Source organism: Pongo pygmaeus, chromosome 2 (assembly GCF_028885625.2).
Source record: "Pongo pygmaeus isolate AG05252 chromosome 2, NHGRI_mPonPyg2-v2.0_pri, whole genome shotgun sequence".
NCBI classification, from domain to species: domain Eukaryota; kingdom Metazoa; phylum Chordata; class Mammalia; order Primates; family Hominidae; genus Pongo; species Pongo pygmaeus.
This window is the reverse complement of record NC_085930.1, coordinates 152,471,251-152,492,048: the sequence shown is the minus strand read 5'-3', so window position 1 is coordinate 152,492,048 and position 20,798 is coordinate 152,471,251. Positions and strand designations below refer to the sequence as shown.

The following is a 20,798-nucleotide window of genomic DNA, read 5'->3' as shown; positions in this document are numbered from 1 at the left end:
TACCTGTGGATTAAGGTAGGAAGATACAAGGGGAGGATGCGAAGGAGGCTTTGAACTGGGGAAAAGGAGGCAATGAGGTGTGGCTGTAGCCCAGGAATAGTCAGGGAAGCAGATAATTTAGTTAAAATGTCTCGACCTAATAAGGGAGCTGGGCAGGTGGGGATAACTAAAAAGGAGTGCTTAAAAGAGTATTGTCTAAGTTGGCACCAGAGTTGGGAGTTTTAAGAGGTTTAGAAGCCTGGCCATCAATACCCACAACAGTTACAGAAGCAAAGGAAACAGGCCCTTGAAAAGAAGGTAATGTGGAGTAGGTAGCCTCTGTATTGATTAAAAAGGGTACAGACTTACCCTCCACTGTGAGAGTTACCTGAAGCTCGGTGTCCATGATGGTCTAGGGGGCTTCTGAGGTGATAAGGCAGCATCAGTCTTCAGCCACTAAGCTGAGAAGATCTGGGAAGGAGTCAGTCAGAGAGCCTTGGGCAAGAGTTCCAGTGGCTCTGGGAGTGGCTGCCAGGTGAGTTGAACAGTCCAGTTTTCAATGGGGTCCCGCACAGATGGACATGGCTTAGGAGGAATCGTGGTCTGTGGGCATTCCTTGGCCCAGTGGCCAGATTTCCAGCACTTGTAGCAAGCTCCTAGGGGAGGAGGTTCTGGAAGAACCCCTGGCAGCTGCGGTTCAGGCATTTGGAGTTCTTGTGTGCTGGAGATGTGGCTGGGGTTTCTCTCATAGTGGAGGCAAGGAATTGCAACTCAGAAATACATTGCTACTTGGCTGCCTCTACTCTATTATTGTACACCTTGAAGGCGAGGTTAATTAAGTCCTGTTGTGGGGTGTGAGGGCTGGAATTTAATTTTTGAAGCTTTATTTAATGTTGGGAGAGGATTGGGTAATAAAATACATATTGAGAATAAGATGGCCTTCTGGCCCCTATGGGTCTAGGGCAGTAAAACGTCTAAGGATTGTTGCCAAATGGGCCATGGACTGGGCTGGGTTTTTATATTTGAGGAAAAAGAGCCTAAATGCTAACTGATTTGGGAGAGGTCGGATAAAGAAAAAGGAGCATTAACCTTGACTATGCCTTTAGCTCCAGCCACCTTTTTAAGAGGAAATTGCTGGGCAGGTGGGTGAGGACTAGTCATGGAACAAAAACGTGAGCCGGACCAGGTGTGAGGAGGGGAGGTGATAAAAGGATTATAGGGTGGAGGAGCGGAGGCTGAGGAAGAATTGAGACCTGGCTCGGCCTGGCAAGGAGCAGCCTGGGGAGAAGGGGAGAGGTCAGATGGGTCTGTAGAAAAGGAAGATTGGAAAGACTCAGCGACACTTGGGGTTGGGACTGAGGGGACAGGCGGGAGGGAAAGAAGCAAGATTTGGGATGAGTTGCATGGGAACAGAGACTAGGGAGGGACTGACGTGTACAAGAGTGCCTGGATGTTAGGCACCTCAGACCATTTGCCCATTTTACGACAAGAATTATCTAGATCTTGTAGGATGGAAAAATTGAAAGTGCCGTTTTCTGGCTGTTTGGAACCACTGTCAAGTTTGTATTGGGGTCAAGTGGTGTTTCAGAAGAAAATAAGATGCTTAGATTTTAGGTCAGGTGAGAGTTGAAGAGGTTTTAAGTTCTTGAGAACACAGGCTAAGGGAGAAGAAGGAGGAATGGAGGGTGGAAGCTTGCCTATAGTGAAGGACGCAAATTTAAAGAGAAGGGTAGAGACATGGAGAAGGGTGTGGGGAGCAGCCCTGGGAAGCCAAAGCAGGCATCCCCACAATTGACTTGCCACCAATGGAATGTGGGTGAATGACCAAGGCACGTGTCCCTGTGGTGATCAGACACCAATGGAATATGGGTGAATAAACAGGCAGGCATCTCCACAGTGATTAAACACCAAGGGAAGACTGTCTTCCCGAGTCCGTGACTGGTGCCGGAGTTTTGGGGTCCATGGATAAAATGTGTCTCTTTTGTCTCTACCAGAAAAGGAAAGGAACTGAAATTAAGAGATGGGAGAGATTGAAGTGTGGCACCAAGATTGAAAGGCGAAAGAGGTTGACGGATAGTGAGAGGTTGGAGAAGAGAGTAAAGAGAGGCCGCTTACCCAGTTTAAAATTGGTGAGATGTTCCTTGGGCTGGTTAGTCTGAGGACCAGAGATCGTAGGTGGATCTTTCTCACAGAGCAAAGAGCAGGAGGACAGGGGATTGATCTCCCAAGGGTGGTCCCCTGATCCGAGTCACGGCACCAAATTTCACATGCTTCTGTGTGAAGAGACCACCAAACAGGCTTTGTGTGAGCAATAAAGCTTTTTAATCACCTGGGTGCAGGTGGGCTGAGTCCCAAAAGAGAGTCAGCGAAGGGAGATATGGTTGGGGCCGTTTTATAGGATTTGGGTAGGTAATGGAAAATTACAGTCAAAGGGGGTTGTTCTCTGGTGGGCAGGGGCAGGGGACGTGAGGTGTTCAGTGGGGGAGCTTTTGAGCCAGGATGAGCCAGGAGAAGGAATTTCACAAGGTAATGTCATCAGTTAAGGCAGGAACAGGCCATTTTCACTTCTTTTGTGGTGGAATGTCATCAGTTAAGGCAGGAACAGGCCATTTTCACTTCTTTTGTGGTTTAATGTCATCAGTTAAGACAGGAACCGGCCATTTTCACTTCTTTTGTGATCCTTCACTTGCTTTGGGCCATCTGGACTTAATACATGCAGGTCTCAGGGGATATGATGGCTTAGCTTGGGCTCAGAGGCCTGACAATTTCACTGCACTTCATACCAAGTCATACTTGCTTTATGGCCAAGTTTATTTTAACATTTAAGTAAAACCCAATAAACAAATACTAGAAAAATCAATTTTCAAGTTCAAGTGTGTTCTTCCATGGAGTCTGGAAAATGTTTTAAATTTCGGAATGGGACAAAATAGGGAAAGCGAAGAACCAATTTCGAAAAATATTTTATTTGGGGAAAGCTTTAAATAAATCTTTGTCAGAAGCCTATATACATATATATATTTTATATATATTTTATTTACATATATATTTTATATATATATAAAAAGACATTTTTCTCAGAGAGATTTCACTGAGTTTTTGTTGTTGTTGTTGTTGTTAGCTATAGTGTGGAAGTATGTAGATTATACATTTAGAAGCTACAGTTATACTGTATTTATGAATTTCCAAATTTTCATTTTCTCCTACCTTCATCTCTGCCAAGTTAATAGTTAATATGCCTCACACAGGCTTAGCAAAAGCAATTACAACTGTTTTTTGAAATATGTTTTTTAATGACCCAAAGGAGGATCATTCTAACTATACTTTTTTTCCTTTCTGGCAGATGACATTTGATCCAGAAATCTTCTTCAATGTTTTGCTGCCACCAATTATATTTCATGCAGGATACAGTCTAAAGAAGGTAAATACATAGTGATCATTTTCTTCTTTTATCATTAAGTAGAGAATTTTACCAGCACTAATGAGAAAGTGTTATTTTTATGGGCTTCTCTATTTGGTAAGAGTATCATTATCTTAGATTTGTGATGCAGATTCAAACCTGAGATGCTTAGAATTCTAGACTTCTTCTAAACCTATTCTGTTGAATACAGGCCATTAGCTACATGTAACTATTGAGCTCTTGAAATGTGACTTGTCTGAATCGAGATGTTCTTTAAGTGTAAAATACACACTGGATTTTAAAGATTTTGTATTTATTAAAAGAATGTAAATATTTCCATAATGTTTTATATTGATTTCATGTAGAAATGTTAGTATTTTGGATAGATTGGATTAAACAACACATTATCAAAACATATTTCATCTTTTAAAAACATTTTAATGCAGCTGCTAGAAAATTTAAAAATTTTTAAATATGTGGCTTGCATTATATTTCTATTGGACAGCATTATTCTGGATGATTGTAACCAAAGACTTTGGTTATTAATTAACATTGAGTTTATCCTTTAAAGTGAAAATTCAAGAATACTGTTGATGCTCATAGACAGGAAAGTCCAGTTTTGCAGTTTCTATGCACTTGTCTAACAGTACTTGAGCACAGCCTGACTATGCACATTTTGTACATTAGTAATTCACATAATGGTTTAAGTACTGGCATCCCCTGAGCCACAGAGTGAGGCTCCAGCCTACATGGTTTTTGAGATGCAGAGGTAATGTGGCTGCTCTTCTGCTGCTCGGCTCCCACTCTAGGAGATTCCTGGGGCTTTCCTCCTCTTGAGCAGTCATCTTCAGCAGCCAGGCAGCTTGTTCACCACAGACCTGATTTTCTTGTGTGTACTCCAGGCTCCCTCTTGCTGTCAGGTCTGGCTCCTCAGATCCCACTCAAAAAAATGGAATGGGGTTTTTCCCTAAGCAAGCAGTTGAAAAAATTTAGAAGGCTGGATTTGTTCAGGTCACCCTTCCTCATTGCCAGTCCCAATACTAAGCATCATTTTATGGCTGACTCATTAAAATAAAGTGAATTGCTGTAGGTTTGGGGGATTTGTTTTGCTTAGTTTTGGAGACACGGTCTCCCTCTTTTGCCCAGGCTGCAGTACAACGGCACAATTATGGCTCACAGCAGTTTTGACCTCCTGTGCTCGAACAATCTTCCTTCCTTCAGCCTCCCAAATTGCTGGAATTACAGGCGTGAGCCACCCACCAGGCTATTGTAGATTTTTAAAGTTTATTTTCATCACATTCAGAAGACAGAAAAGAGAAGTCAGACATTCAGTAAAATCAAAAGGCAACTTAAATCTCTTAGAATAGTTTTGTTGCTGTTGTTGTTGTTGTTGTTGTTGTTTTAAGCTAAAGGAGTTGCATTTACAACAAAACTTCATGAAAACTGTGTCTTCCATTATTGCCCCGATTCCGGCATAGACATTGCCCAGTTCCTTGCTTCCCTCTCAGGTCCAGCCAGTTCTGGGAGTTGTCTCTCTCATCCCTACCTACTCATCTTCGTGGGGTTTTTTTTTTTTTTTCTGCTTCTTGACTTTTCCCTCCAGTCCTTTGCAATGATAATCAGTTAAGTCCCTATTAGCACAATAAGGCCAGGAATGAGGCTCCAAAACCAAAATTTGCCTAAACAGTGAGGGGTCTGTGAACTGCATACATTTATTTTTATTTTCTGTTGCACTAAGAAAAAATTCTGATGTACTCTATTAAATATCTTTTTTCCTCCCCAGAGACACTTTTTTCAAAACTTAGGATCTATTTTAACATATGCCTTCTTGGGAACTGCCATCTCCTGCATCGTCATAGGGTAAGTGACATTCGGAGCTCAAGTTGCAGGTGGCTATGGGGTCTGTGATCTGTGTGAGGGATCTAACACTTCCGGGATTCTTGCTGGCTGTGAAAATTGTCTTTTTTTTAGTATATCACATATTTGTACATTTTTTCTGACTTAATTCCACAGCTTCTGACAAACACAAGGCTTCAAATCAAAGCAAACTAGAGGATTGCTGGACTTTCTCTGTGAGTTCTGGCCTTCTGACTTAGGGAATGTGGATCACTTGCCTTGAGTTATGTGAAGCGCATTGCATTCCTCTTTTAGTATGAATAATGCAGATATGCTCACTGCATTCTTTTTTGTCTTCTATTGAGGGACCTTACCTGTATTTGGCAGGAGTGCAAAAGTAACTATATGCCAAGAGTTTTCTTTCTAAAGGAAAGTTTACAAGACAGCAGTCTGAAACAGATGTGTCCAAATATCAACAGAGTTGCTTAATACTGAGATAGCTTTTCAGTTAATACCCTGTAGAATGCAGACTCTTTTTTTCATTGTATTTTCTTGATTATGCTACTGAGCCCTAAGTCACACTTTATACACTCTGGCTTGCAACTCATAAAGCAAAATGTGGTCCCAAATGGTGAAGGCAATCCAGCCTCTGAAAATCCCGTCCAATACATTAAAGCTCCACTGCAGAAAAAAAAAAATGTTCAGGTACTGTGACTGTGATGATGCAGATGTCTTCAATTGCCTGATACAGTCAACTCTACCATTGATTTTTACTGTCTACAGCTGTTATAACCCAGCACAAGAAACTGATGCTAAAAATACACATGGTTCATACCTCCACCCCTTCTCTTATGGAGTTTCTAGTGTGTGTCAATTGAGGCCAAGGAAGTGTCAGGCGGTGTCTTTACTTGTGTCTGTAAGCAGAGGGATTTTGTGTTGAATGCACTGCTAAATTTCTTTTGAGTTGAGCCTAGAACAAGTCAGGCTATGTTATATTAAAATATTCAGAATGGTTTAAGGCAGTGAGAAAATTAAAGATTTTAGCACCTGAAAAGGGAGGTTTGCAAGCCTAAAGATTAGGGAGCCCCATTAAGTTTGGACACTTAAATGGTCTTTAAACTGTGAGTGACCTGAGAGACACAGGGTACTTGATCCTTCTTAAAGCATGTTCTAGGAGGGCTTTTCTGTTCTGTGAGTATGCAATAGCTAAATATTCACATTTATAAACTTTGCAGGGGCCTGAGAGATCTATGTAACTACAGCCTCTCGTTCTGAAGATGAGACATCTTGAATAAATAGTTGGCTCAATCTTACCATCTCTGAGAATCAGGGCCATTGTCAAAACAGAACTCAGAACTTCTGCTTCTGATCCAGCAGGTCTTCACCCTCTCTTCCTTTAGCAATTTCTCTTGAATTCCTAAACATCCCTATACATTGTTTCTACACATTGAGAGAGGGTTCTGAGACATGTGGACTCACAACAAATGTTCCTTGGTTAATAGTAAAGATTTAGTTTAGTTGTTCTGTAATATGGGGTCTTGAAATTTATAATGGATCCAAATTCTAAACTCTTGGACAATGCTGCCAAATTATAGAATAGTAAGTTTTTATTGTTACCTCATTTCTTTGGTACAACTGGTTTTAAGTGTATTTAAGTGCATTTATTTATATTATATGCTTTCACTATCATGAAAAATCTAAATTCTTTCTTAGATCTTTCAATATCATTTTTTTAGAAAGCACCAATATATACTGTGTGTGTGTGTGTGTGTGTGTGTTGTATATAATTGCCTTTATCTAAAATATTTCAATTTAAGAGATCCAGTGATTTTCATTTACTAGGGTTGAGAACCTATTTTGATTTATTTTAAGACAAGATTTTAAATTGTTGGTTGTCCAACAACTTATAATGGAAAGTCATTTGAATAAAAGAGTAGTCCTAGGAAAAATTTTAGAATGGTGTTCTTAGTTTGAACTGGGTATAATCTGAGGAACAAAAATTTGTGGTTACTTTCTTATTGTGGGTCATTAAGGTACAGAAGGGAAAGATAGCCTAAACATTTTAGAATCTTATCTAGTGAGGTAAGGGAAATCATTGAAATGTTTTAGCTTGAAGATGAAAAGTCAGATTCATACTTTAGGAAGGTCATTTTTGTAGCTGTGTGAAGGAGAAATTTTAAAGTGGGTACCATTTAAGAGGTAATTTACGTGGGCCAGGTTGGAAATGATAAGGGCCTGGACTCAGGCAGTGGCAGAAAAGGTAAAGGTGGAGTCATCAGCTTGGTGAAATCTTGGGAGAATATGGCATCACCCAGGGCAAGTAAGTGAAGTGAGAAGGAAAGAGATCTAGGGAACATCACTATTTTGAAGAAAGAGAAGAGAAACTCACAAGGCACCAAGGAGTATTGGACCCCCAAAACAGGAAGAAAACCAACAGGGCATGTGTTCTGGAAGTCAAAGGAAGAGGAAAAGGGAGGGTCCACAGAACCTAACACAGGAGAGGTCAAATGGGATAGAAATTGTGGTACCACTGGATTTGACCCCTAGGAGGTAATGGGTGACTTTACACTTGTCTTATGGGCAAAAATGAGGGAAGAGTATTGGCAAGTCCAATTGTTTTGGGAGGCATATAATAAGAAACAAGAATTTACTTTTATGCTGCCAGTCTTGATATATAATTTCAGAACTTCTGAAGAAGAGGGCACATACTTAAATTCAGATCAAACTGACACTTTCATAACTTGGTAATTTCCATTATATGAGATACAATCAAACTATAGAAAATGACTGGCTGTATTTTTCTTATAAATAAATGGTGACAAGAACAACAACAATTTATGGCGTGCTTGATACGTATCATGGCCTTTTTAAAAGTACTTTGCATGGATTATCCATTTAATCCTCAAAATAATCCTATTAAGTAGATACTATTTATCACCCTCATTTAACAGATGAAACAACTGAGGTTTAAAAAGAGTAACACAGTGGTAAGTAATAGAGCTGGGATTAGTAACTAAATTGTTTGACTCCAGAGTCAAATTCTTAATGCCAAAAACGTGCTTTACATCTGTTTGTTGAATATTAGCACCAAAAAAATGAAATTGTATAAATCAATCAATATTCATCAACATACCACATTTCTTCATTATCCCAGTAGGAGTTCTCATAGACATGGGAGATTTTTATTTGGGAAGTCCATCCAAAAAGAATTCACATTTTTAAGGGATGGCCTGAGTTTATGCAGATATACTCAGACTTGCATGAAATAGGCAGGGGGAGGGATTCAGAATAGAAGTTAGATCAAACTCTTTGAGAATAATTTCATAGAGGAAGTGGATCCTGGGCAGACATTTAGTGGAGAAGGATAAAGAAGTCAGATTTTCCATGCCATTAAGTGCATTAGTTATGATGGGTGCCAGGAACGTTGTGCAAGGTTCCAGGACGGAGAGGTGGTTTCATATAGCAGTGCCAGAGAATGTGGGAATGAAAATGCTAGAGAGTCAGCTGACAAAAGGCCATGAAGTCAAGCATCCAAAATGTATGAGAACATGAAGGCCATGGAGAGAGATTGTGGAACATGAATGAAACTCTGCTAGTAGGCTGTGACCTTCTGTAGCTAAGCAATATTGGTTTTAGCTGGACTCAGATGCTTTACGGGAATGGAGATCATTGGGTTTATTTGCATGAACAAGGTCTTTAAATTTTATTAGTTTTATATCATTTCAGAAATTAGACGTAAACCATTTTTCATATTGCATGGGAAAGTTTAACAATATTCCTTCTGGCAAAAAAGTTGAAGAAACCTTTTTTTATTTCAATGATGGATTGCTCGGAAAGAATTCACCTACCTTCTCTAGTACCCTCTCCCATTTTATCACTTGAGAAGTAGTATCTTACATCCATCTCCTTCTAAAAAGAAAAGTCCATGTATTTGAAATATTTCTGTATTCATGTCCTCCATCTTGGGGAACTATTCTTTGATCTTTGACTCTATGTCTCCACCCTATACACCAAGCCAATATATCACAATGGCAACCTAGCTGAAGCTCACTGTCAGCACATACATTTTGTTCTAAGAACTCATTGGTACCTATGAAATGCTTCTTTTTAAGAGCAACAAAAATTATATTCTCTTAGTTTCTCTGTTAATGAGGAATTAAAACAAATTTCACAGTCTCAAAAATACTTAAAGAAAGGGACATTAAATGGTTAGGAATGGAGAATTAATTTTAAGAATACCTCATTTAAAAACTTTCTTTCCACGTGCCAGACACTGACTTATGCTTTTTACATGTATTATTCATTTTATCTTATACTACCCCTATGAGGTAAATACTGTTATTATCATCATTTTACATATGAAAATGCTGTAGTTGAGACTTGTCCAAGATTATACGGTAAGTGGTAGTAAAACTCAGAGCCAGTCTGACTCTAGAACACATGCTCTTAGAATCTCCTTGTCCTTCTCCTCCTCTTAAAATGACACTTCATGTGTCCTGCAGTATTGCATGAAATGGGCAGTATGTATCGGTAATTATATCTGTCTGACAAACTAAGACCTCAATAATTTCAGATTCTTACATTTATCATTATGGCTAGAAATCATGAAAAATCTAAATATTTCAGAATTGGCTGTGAATATAATTGCAAACAGGAAATCAAACCTGTCTTTTCTTACTGAAGGTGGTTGGAGGGATGGTATGAATCCGTTTTACTTGCTTAATGTATTAGTCCATTCTCATGTTGCAGTGAAGAAATACCTGAGACTGGGTAATTTATAAAGAAAAGAGGTTTAATTGACTCACAGTTCCGCATGGCTGGGGAGGCCTCAGGAAACTTACAATCATGGCAGAAGGCACCTCCTCACAGGGCGGCAAGAGAGAGAATGAGAGCGAAGCAGGGAAGAGCCCCTTATAAAACTATCAGATCTCATGAGAACTCACTCACTATCATAAGAACAGCATGGGGTACCACCCCCATGATCCAATCACCTCCCACAAGGTCCCTCCCCCAACATATGGGGATTATAATTCTGATTACTATTCAACATGAGGTTTTGGGTAGGGACACAGCCAAACCATATCAGATAGAATGCTGGACTCGGTAACTCACTCAGGAAAACATGAATTTATAAATATTATGAGGTTGTTTACATTATTCATATAAACATTCTTGAGAAGTATTGATTTCTTATTGGGCTTCTTGAATATACACAGCATAGGACTGTGCCTGACACCTCTCCCCATCTGTCCATGAGGCATAGGAGTGAGGGGGCTGTGTGGATGCTCTCCCTCTGCCCTCTTGTGTGCCACTGTGCCTACTCAACTGGGGACCTTGAGACCTAAGTGCCCTTGGAACAGGTTCTGGAACCTGTTCTTAACTAGGATAGATATGGTGAGTCTCAGTAGCCCCAAAATGCTGACTTCTAAACCTGAATGACAGGACACGTTTACTAGTCTAGAACCCAAACCTGAGGATGTGTCCTTCATAGATGGAGGCCAATCTGTACCTCAGTGCCTTCCTTAAGCTCTAACCCTGGAAAGAGAATGATTTAGAACACGGTTTCTAACCCAGGGAAGAGTGACCCTGAGATGGTACATAGAAGGATTTCAGGGAAGCAGAGAATTTTTCATGGGAAACAGTCTGCATTGATCCCATTTCATCAGATTCTCTAGGAAGCTGCAATCCACAAAACACAGAACTAGCATGTTTTTCAAGAGCCTGGGCAAAGAGAAAGTCAGGACAGTGAGAATTTTACATATCTCCTTGTTTAGCTGGAACTAAAGGCTTCTCTAGGATGCACGCACGGTGGCCATAAAGTATGGAGATATGTATGCTATGATTTTACCATGTACTGTGAGGTAATAACAATAAACTACTTATTATGTACCTATCTGTGTTCCCAGACTTGGTGGCCATCTTGTATATATACCTAATAGTGGATGTGCTGAGATTTAGGGTCAAGAAATGAATTTATTTTTTCAAAATATGCCAAATTGTTTTCCAAAGTACTGGTATCGATTTTTCCTCTTAATTTTTGCCAATCTAGTAAGCATGAAATAACATTTTATTTTCTTCTTTTGTATTTCCTCGGTTGTTAATAAAGTTGTTTACATTTTTATATGATACCTTTTCAAGCTTTTTGTCCATTTTTCTATTGAGTTGTTTTGTCATATTTTCACTAATTTGCCAGAGTTCTTTATATGTTCTTCATAACAATCTATACTCATTTATTTTGCAAATATTTTTTCTTAGTTTGTCTCTTATAGTTTTACTTCATACATGCTTATGCATGTATGAAGTATACATCATCAGAGATGATGTCTTTTTTTTTTTTTTTTTGACGGAGTCTCACTCTGTCGTCCAGGCTGCAGTGCAATGGCATGATCTCACCTCACTGCAACCTCCACCTCCCAGGTTCAAGCAATTCTCTTGCCTCAGCTTCCCAAGTAGCTGGGATTTACAGGCATGCACCACCACACTCAGCTAATTTCGTACTTTTAGTAGAGATGGGGTTTCACCATGTTAGCCAGGCTGGTCTCGAACTCCTGACCTCAGGTGATCCACCCACATCGGCCTCCCAAAGTGCTGGGATTACAGGCGTGAGCCACCATGCCCAGTCCATACATGATGTCTTTTAGTGAATAGAAGTTCTTGATTTTAATGCTGTCAAATTTATAAATATTTTCCTGTGTGGTTGGAATTTTTGTATTTTGTTAATAAGTCCTCCCCTACCTCAAAGTCAGAAAGATATTCTCTTCTAAGGTGTTTTAAAGTTGTGCCCTTTACAGTGAATTGATTTCCTGGAACTGATTTTTGTATACAATACAAAGTTAACATCCAATTAATTATTTTTCCTCCAATAGATAACTAATTACACTAATACCACTTATTGTGTAGCCCTGCCATTTCTCAGGATCTACAACACCTCTTCTATAATATATTGTGGTGTCTATTTCTAGACTTTTAATTTAATTTTATTGGTTTATAATCTATCCCTGCACCAATACCATACTTTCAATTATTTTAACTTCATAATAAGTCTGTATATCTTGTAGGATAAGACAGAGAGGATCTTCTTCTTCAGGAGTACCTTGTCTGTTATTACTGTAGTTCTTTATCATTTCATATAAATTTACTCCAATGTATATATTTATGAGTATATATATTTACATTTATAAATATATTCTTATATAATTCATTTGTATTTGTATACCTTATAACTATTTCTAAGTATTTTTCTTACGGACCCACTTACATATGAGCACTAGGAGACATGTATAAGGATATTTGTAGCAACACTTCACAATAGCAAAAACTTGGAAACACTCAGATTCTATTAACAGAATAGGCAAATAAATTCACATAACATATTACACAGCAGTGAAAAACAGTGAAATAAAGTCATCTATGATGCCATGGATAAATTTCAAAAACAATGTAAAATAAACAAATCAAGTCCTGTAATATCACATGTAATATGGTATCTTTTCAAAATGTTCACAGATGACCAAGAAAAAACAATTTTGTTTAAGCATGCAAGCATGTTTGGAGGTGTGAAGGTATATATGCATGTATGTAGTAAGTAGGGGAATTAAAACAAAATTCAATGGTATGATTATTTCTGGGGGAGAGGCAAAAGAATGGAATGAAAAGAAACAAATAAAGATAAGTGATTGATAATGTTCTGGCTTATGGGTTGGGGTATGTTTCTAGGTATTCAAAACATTATTACAATTTGTAACTGTGTATATCGTCTATATATTCTCTTGCATGTATCAATTATATTAAAAAGAAAATAAGAGAGACAACAAGTGAAAGGAGCTATTTAGTAGATTTATAAAACTCTGATTATGTTGCTTACTTCCATTTCTGGGAAACTCTGATTCTTCTGTTGTTTTTGTCTGTGTGTTTTAATAAGAACAACTCGGGTTGGCAGGCAGCCGCAGAGAGGAAAAAGTGCCAAGAGTGATGTTGCCAGTATTCCTGGTCAGTTCTTATCAGCTGCAGAGCCACTATATTTTCATTCTCTTTTCCCAGCTGTCTTCACCTTCTCTCTTGTTTCTCCCCTCTCCCTTCCCTTCTCTCCAAACCATGTCTTCTTCACTGCCCCTGGAGCCTACGTCTGGGCTGCTGCTCTCTGTGATTCCGTTTTCAGCCAGCTGCAAAACAGCAGAGCTTAGGGAGGCTGTGTTGAGTTAGGCTGGAAGGCCCCATGCTTCCTCTGTGCCTTCATTTACTCTCTGGATTCTGAGTGGGCACAGTTATAGCTGTCACTGGTGTCAAAGAGAAAAATAAATATACTGCTGCCCTGACACAGCCAAATAAGAAAAAATAATCTCTAATCTGTCAAGTACAACCCAAGCTGCATAGCAGTGTGGTTTCTCATATGCATATCACAGCATGCACGGGCTGTATTTCTGGCAGCAGAGAGGAGAGTGAAGTTTTGGGAAAAAGAAACAAAAGGTAGAATGGAGAGGACTGTGGAGATCATCAGAGATGTAGTTTAGAGGTGAAAGAGGTGAAGCCATCAGAGCTGTGTGAGCCCGTGCATCATTCACCAATCTAGCTGCCTATCACAACCTTGAAGATGTGGCAATAAGTATAACAGCACAGGGGAGAGAAAATGAAGTAAGTCCTGAGGGAATAAAAAAGGGGAACAAATACTAACTCCAAATAGGAAATGTTGAAAAATGATATGTAAGATTGTTGTGGTAGAAAAGAAAAATGCCTAATAACATAAGAAAAACATGTAAGAATAATTGAAGAGGACTCTATTCTGAAGGAGAATTTATCTGAGAAGTCTTATTATTAAACAACCTATCCTAAGGATTCCAAATATGGGATTCCTTTTAAATGAAAAATTCAAGTCTTAGAATTACTCAGCTCACCTTTATTCTTCAGTACCCTCAGACATAATCATTTTTTTCTTGATTTGACCAAAATCTGATGGATTTTGCTCCAACCAAGTTACAGTAAATGTGACTCCGCTTCTACACACACACACGCACACTCACACACATCAACTCCATTCAGATAAAAGGTAAAAAAAAAATCAGGGGAGTATATCAGTTACCTATTTCTATGTCACAAACTACCCCAAAACTTAATGGGCTTAAGACAACAGTTGTTTTATTAGCTCACAATCCTGTGGCTTAACAATTTAGGTTGGGCTCAGGTGGGCAGTTCTGTGGTTCTCATCTGAGGTCACCCGTGTGAGCACAGTCATCCAGTTCCTTGACTGGGATGGATGGTCTAAGATGGGCCCACTCACCTGTCTGGTGATTGATTTTGACTGTTGGCTGATTGTTCTGGGGGTCACAGGTGGGGTTGTTCATCTTTAATCCATGTAGCTTCTCATTCCCCAGTGGCTTCTTCATATGGTGCTCACAAGTCAGCATTCCAAGAGAGTGGGGACAGAAATGCAAGGCCTCTTGACAGCCTCAGAAGCCAGACAACATTGCTCTCACTGCCTTGTATTGGTCAAGTTATCACAAGGGCAGCTGAGATCCAATACATAGGGAAATAGGCTCCACCTCTTGCTGGGAAGTGCACGTTGCACTTGCTGGGAATGTCCCATTGCAAAAGGGTAGGCATACAGGGAGGGGAAGGATTATTGTAGCTGTCTTAATTCAGGCTGCTGTAACAAAGTACCATAGACTGGTGTCTTATAAACAATAGATATTTATTTCTCACAGCTCTGGAGTCTAGAAGTCCTAGATCAGGGTGCTGGTATGATAAGGTTCTGGTGAGGGCCCTCTTCACGATTGCAGATGAACAACTTCTAGTGTATTTTACATGGTGGAAAGAAGATGAGAGAGCTCTCTGGATCCTTTTTATAAGGGCACTAATCTCATTCATGAGGGCTTATAACCTAATTACTTCCCAAAGGCCCTACCTCCTAACACAATCAGCTTGGGTGTTAGGATTTCCGTATAATAATTTTGGGGTGACACAAGCATTTATTCCATCCCAGTAGCCATCTTTGCAAATAATCTACCATAAGAAAGGACTATAAATTATCTTCAGAGGTATCAAGGTAAGAACTTGCATTAGAAAATATGACTCAGGACTGGGCATGGTGATTCACGCCTATAATCCCAGCACTTCGGGAGGCTGAGGCAGGTGGATCACTTGAGCCCAGGAGTTAGAGACCAGCCAGGGCAACATGGTAAAACCCCCATTCTCTAAAAAAAAAAAAAAAAAAAATTAAAAATTTTTAAGAAAGAAAAGAAAATAAGACTCGGAACCTGATGTGAAACCTCTGGCTACAAAAATGAAACATGCCAGAGTATCAAGTCGACCATAGAAGGGCTAACTCACTGGCCTCTTCCATTAGACATACTGACATTCCAGAACCAGCATATAGTGAATTCCTCCCGTTTTGACTTAAGTGGTATATTTAGAACTATTTTATAATGTTCTTTGTTTGGGTATAAAATTTGTGTGGGAAAATACATAAACCTAAAAGAAAGGGAGATAGAGAGCATGACTCACTAAGTTTTTATGGTACCAAAGCAAAGAGTATTCATGGAAATTTGACCCCTGCTCAGCTGGAATGGGGAATTACGGGAAAGTTTTATTTAAGTTGATCACTTCAGTTGATCTTTTTACCACTAGTGATGCGGAGAATGTGGAGGTGTGGCCATATTAGCTGTAATTGCAGCAGCATCTCTGCTGAGGGAATCTCTTCCGTGGCTGCATTTTTCTTATCAATGGCAGTTGTGTGAAGTCTGGTTTGCATCTATCTGTGTCTAGCTGGTGCTGGTGCTTTGGGAAAGGATGGAGCTTTGGGGATGGTGAAAGCTTGATATTGGCATCTTACTTTTCTGAAACAGTTGAAGAGAGGTAAGTTTAAGAAGCTATGCCATATGGCCTTTATTACACCTTTCCTGGGCCTTGGAGAGTAATTTAAAAATGAAAATTCATGAATCTTTCGGCAAACTATAAACTACAATATTACCAAAACTGTCAAACATGATTGTTTGCTCCTCTCTATTCTCTTTTCCTTTCTACCCCCAGAGGTAAATCTTATTCTGAATTTTATTACAGTTTTTTGATGTGCTTTAGAGCTTTATGAAAAGTGTTATATTCTGTGTTGCTAAGCCATTTTCATTTTTCTCCATTTATGATTTTTATAAGATTCATCCATGTTATAGTTTTAGCTGTAGTTCATCCACTTTAGGTTGATAATATACAAATATGTGAATATTCCATACTTTACCTATTGTCCTATTGATCAAGTGGTAAGTCAGTAAGTGCTGTGCCAGGGTAGGACTGCGAGACCACACTTAGGGGGCCAGGAGACACCTCTGGAGAAATGACTCCTCATCTGAGACCTTAAGTTTATTTCAAAAAGAGGGAACCAGGCAAAGATATGAGAGAAGGAATCCAGGCAGAGGGAAGGCACGGGGGAGGGCAGCAGTAAGGTAGAGCCTCAGTGTCACCTGTTGTTTCAGGAGGCCAGAGTATGGGTAGGAGGGTAGGAGATAAAGATGGAATGGAGGGCAGTGACAGCTCAGTACTTGAGACCTGTGTTCTGCAGTTTGGACTTTCAAAAGCACATATCCTCTGTTTAGCATCCTCTAGCCTGCATCCTACCCTGTAGGTTGTAGAATGCTAAACAGAGGATATGCGCTTTTAACGGTCATTCTGACCAGACGATGAAAATGGATATAAGGTAGCCAAGGCAGGAAGCAAGATAAGTTAGGAGGTTATGAAAGTTTGAACCTGGATGCTACTCGGTTGGATCTGAGAGCTGTTTGAATGACGGAACTGACAGAATATGGCTTTGGATCAGATTTAGAGCAATTAAGGCCATCATGGGCAACTATCAATTTTCTAGCTTCAGCCATAAGTTCATTCTGGCTTTGATTGTCAAATATATCACAATTTCAGCCTCAGGTACTATTTCTTTCCAACCTTTTGTATGTTCCCTACTAGGCTTAGCCTCTTAGTTATCATTTCTTTGCTTTTAATCAATAACTTTTAATTGCCAAATGAATTGATGAATTCATAAAAAGATTTGTAAAATGCGTATCCTTTCACTGACGAAGAGATAGTAGAAATAGCAAAAGTGACAACAAGAGCTAGCTCTTTAGATGCATTTTTTTGGTGTGCTTGGCCTTAAACTGACCATTCAGCGTTCATTATCTCAATCTTCACAGTAAATAGTAGAGAGAGATAATTCTTATTTGTGCCCTTTTTGTAAGTGAGAAGGCTGAGGCTCAAATTGCTTAGGCAACTTTTCCAAAATGTGACTGACTCCAGAACTTGTAAGCTAAACTTACTCTTGCAATTTAAATTGCGCCCTTGGACCAACAGCATCAGTGGCACCAGGAGCCTGTTAGAAATGCAGAGTTTCAAGCCTCACTCCAGAGCTCCTGAATCTTTATCTGCATATTAACAAGAGCCTTAGGTAATTCCTAGGCATGCTAAAATTTGCTATCCTGCACTCCCAACCTAGTAGAGAGATTTAATACCTTACTTAGGATTTAGTACAGACAGACTATAGGAATGAAGATAATTTTAACCAGCATTTAATCCATATTATCCAGGTGTCAATGAAACTAAACCAAATCAATTAATTGTATAATTCACATCCACAAGATTTATATGGCTGTGTCTGTGCACATATCTGGGTCAAATGTTGTATGTGAATCATAAAGAAGATAATTGGTAGAATACAGTTAGGCACTTAGAGCCATCACAGTGAGAAATGTCCAGCGTTCTGGTCTAAGGATTTTAGCGCTTCCAGTGTGGGAGGTGTTCAACCTGATTTAGCAATTACACTCTAATGTCATTAACATGAAATGGCCCCAATAAAAGGAATAGAAGTCAATCTTAACTACAGCTCTGTGATGCTTTATTGCTCTATTTCACCCTTACTTACTCATTCCTACTCCATGAGAGGTAGCTGTAAAGAAAGTTTCCAAAAGGCAAGCTACATTATCAACAGAATCATGAACATGAATGATGACATCATTGCCTTAACATTGATGAACAATTGTAATCTTGAAGGTCATTGCCGCTAGATTGTATAGGTTCCTATGGTCTTTATTTTCATCTAATTCTTGACTATTTGCCCTGGGGTTGTATGTGTTTCCTCTAAAAATGTAAGCGTGATTTCAGCACCTATATGAATTTGTTCTCATTTTACTGGATTTTTCTTGGAACCTCTGTTGCAGCAGTTTGTGAAGTAGCTTACTCAATCTTTTCTTCAGCTTGTCATGGATACCATATTACCTCCTCAAATAAGTTCTACAACATATGAGAAATATTGACTACAATGATAACAATTGCCTGCATTTATTGTGCATTTACTTTGTGCCAGCCACTACTGTGCCCTTTACATGCGTTGAGTTCATTTACTCCCCTAACTCCTCATTTAAAGATTTAAATTTCCCCAATTTACTTTTATTGAAACAATTCCCAACTTTTCATTAGAATATTAAAAAGGTTAGCAAGGCATTTTTATAGGTATTTTTATTACTAGAATAGACTCTTATGGAATATTTTGTTAATTTGCATTAGAAACTTACCATTCTTAAGCAAGTGTCCACATAGAATATACAATGCAAATAGTGAATCCTAATGTAAACTATGGCCTTTAATTAGTAATAATGTACCAATATTGGCTTATAAATTGTAACACATGTACCACACTAATTAATGCAAGATGTTAATAATAGAGGAAATGGGGTGAGAGAGTATATGGGGACATATTTTCAATACTTTCTTCTTAATTTCAGACAGGGGACGTATTTCGAGTACTTTCTGCTTAATTTTTCTGTAAGCCTAAAACAACTAAAAAATATAAAGTATGTTAATTTTAAAAAGAATATTTATATTATAAATTTTGTATACAATTTCTTTCTTTGACAGCAAATAGTATATACCAGATATTTCCTATGACCCTATTGCTCCAACACTGGATGAAAATTGAAGATTCTCAGTCCCGCTCTGAATCTAGGACTCTGTCCACTTGGCCAGTTTTCGTGGCAGCATCTTGGTTGACCAGTCATCCCCAGCACGGTAGAAGGCAGACACTAGATGGCCATTGGGAAACTTTCCCTCTGATTAGCATCATATGGTGGCTCCCTTTTCAATCCCTTAGAATATGTGTTATGAGGACAATGCTTTCTTAACTCCCCATGTTTAGCCTTATATCTTCCATTTTGCAGAATGGATATTAGCCCTCTTGAGGTTTGTTTTTCCTCTTTCGGTGTCCAAACTACACTATAAACAAAGCAATGGTTGCATAAAAACTTTTCATGAGTGATCCTTTTGTATCATCAGTCCCCAATTGACTGTGATTCAATAATTCTATTTCTGAAGCTAATTTTCTCCATGGTTATGATCATAATATCCATAATATCTTCATTATTTTTTTGGTTGCATGTAATGTGCCCATGTCTTCTTCCCTCCAAATACTAACCACCATGTCATCACCTTTTACTAATTGGTTCTATCTGGTCTTACATGCTATTTGTTTCAGGTCTACTTATGTGTCTGGTTTTTCCTATTGATTTTTTGTAATTTGGCATCCCTTCACTGGGCTCTTCCCTACCCAGGCAAATCTATGTCTTCCAACATATGTAGATAAATTGCTTACATGATTGTGAAGGTGTTACTTTTAATTTGCAGCAAAAAGGTATCTATTCTAGATTACAAACTTAAGGCTTCCACAGAAATCAATAACCTGATTATTTTACAGGTTATCCACTGAACTCCACAGGGTTAAATACAATTACAGCATTATCCCAGCACAGAGAAATCGAGAGTGTAGGAAAAGGTAAACATTATCCTCTAAAACTACAAAGTAAATGGAGAGTCATTTACAAGAATGTAAGTGTTTATTGTGGATGGCACATGCTTTAGAAAATAATTTCACTTCAAGACCTTACTGCATACATAGGATGTCTACTCTAATGTTAGAAATATGGGCAAAATATACTAGTTTCATAGCTCTTTGCCCTCTTCACAATGTGTTTTCACATAGCTCACCATATTTGCATTTCACAACTATGTGAGATAGGCAGGGGCAGGAATTATCATACTTTATGCATTTTAAAACTGAGGATTAGGCTGAGTGTGGTGGCTCACAGTTGTAATCCCAGCACTTTGGGAGGCTGAAGTGGATGGATCACCTGAGGTCAGGAGTTCAAGAGCAGCCTGGCCAACATGGTGAAACCCCGACTCTACTAAAAATACAAAAATTGGCCGGGCATGGTGGCGGGCGCCTGTAATCCCAGCTACTCCAGAGGCTGAGGCAGGAGGATTGCTTGAACCCAAGAGGAGGAGGTTGCAGTGAGCTGAGATTGTGCCACTTCACGCCAGCCTGGGCAACAAAACGAAACTCCATCTCAAAAAACAAACAAACAAAAAAACCCAAAAAAACTGAGGATTAAAGAAGTTAAATTACTTTTTCAAATACTATTAGTTAATGTTTGTCAAATGGAAAAGAATATCATTTATTCTAATTCTTAGATCTCTGCAAATGCTTTTCATACTTGGTTAAGAGGCCTACCCTCCCTTGAAACTGACTGTCCTATTAATCATTCAAAACAATAGTAAAGTTTGAGAC

General features: G+C 38.9%; 1 protein-coding gene across 1 annotated transcript in view; it reads left to right on the top strand.

Annotated features, from left to right (window-relative positions):
- Nucleotides 1–20,798, top strand: part of SLC9A9 (solute carrier family 9 member A9) — a 591,760-nt gene that overhangs the window by 47,866 nt on the left and 523,096 nt on the right. The window contains exons 3-4 of the mRNA XM_054481518.2: nt 3,320–3,397; nt 5,160–5,236. Of these exons, the coding sequence (XP_054337493.1) occupies nt 3,320–3,397; nt 5,160–5,236 (155 nt within the window). The remainder of the gene's footprint in view (nt 1–3,319; nt 3,398–5,159; nt 5,237–20,798) is intronic.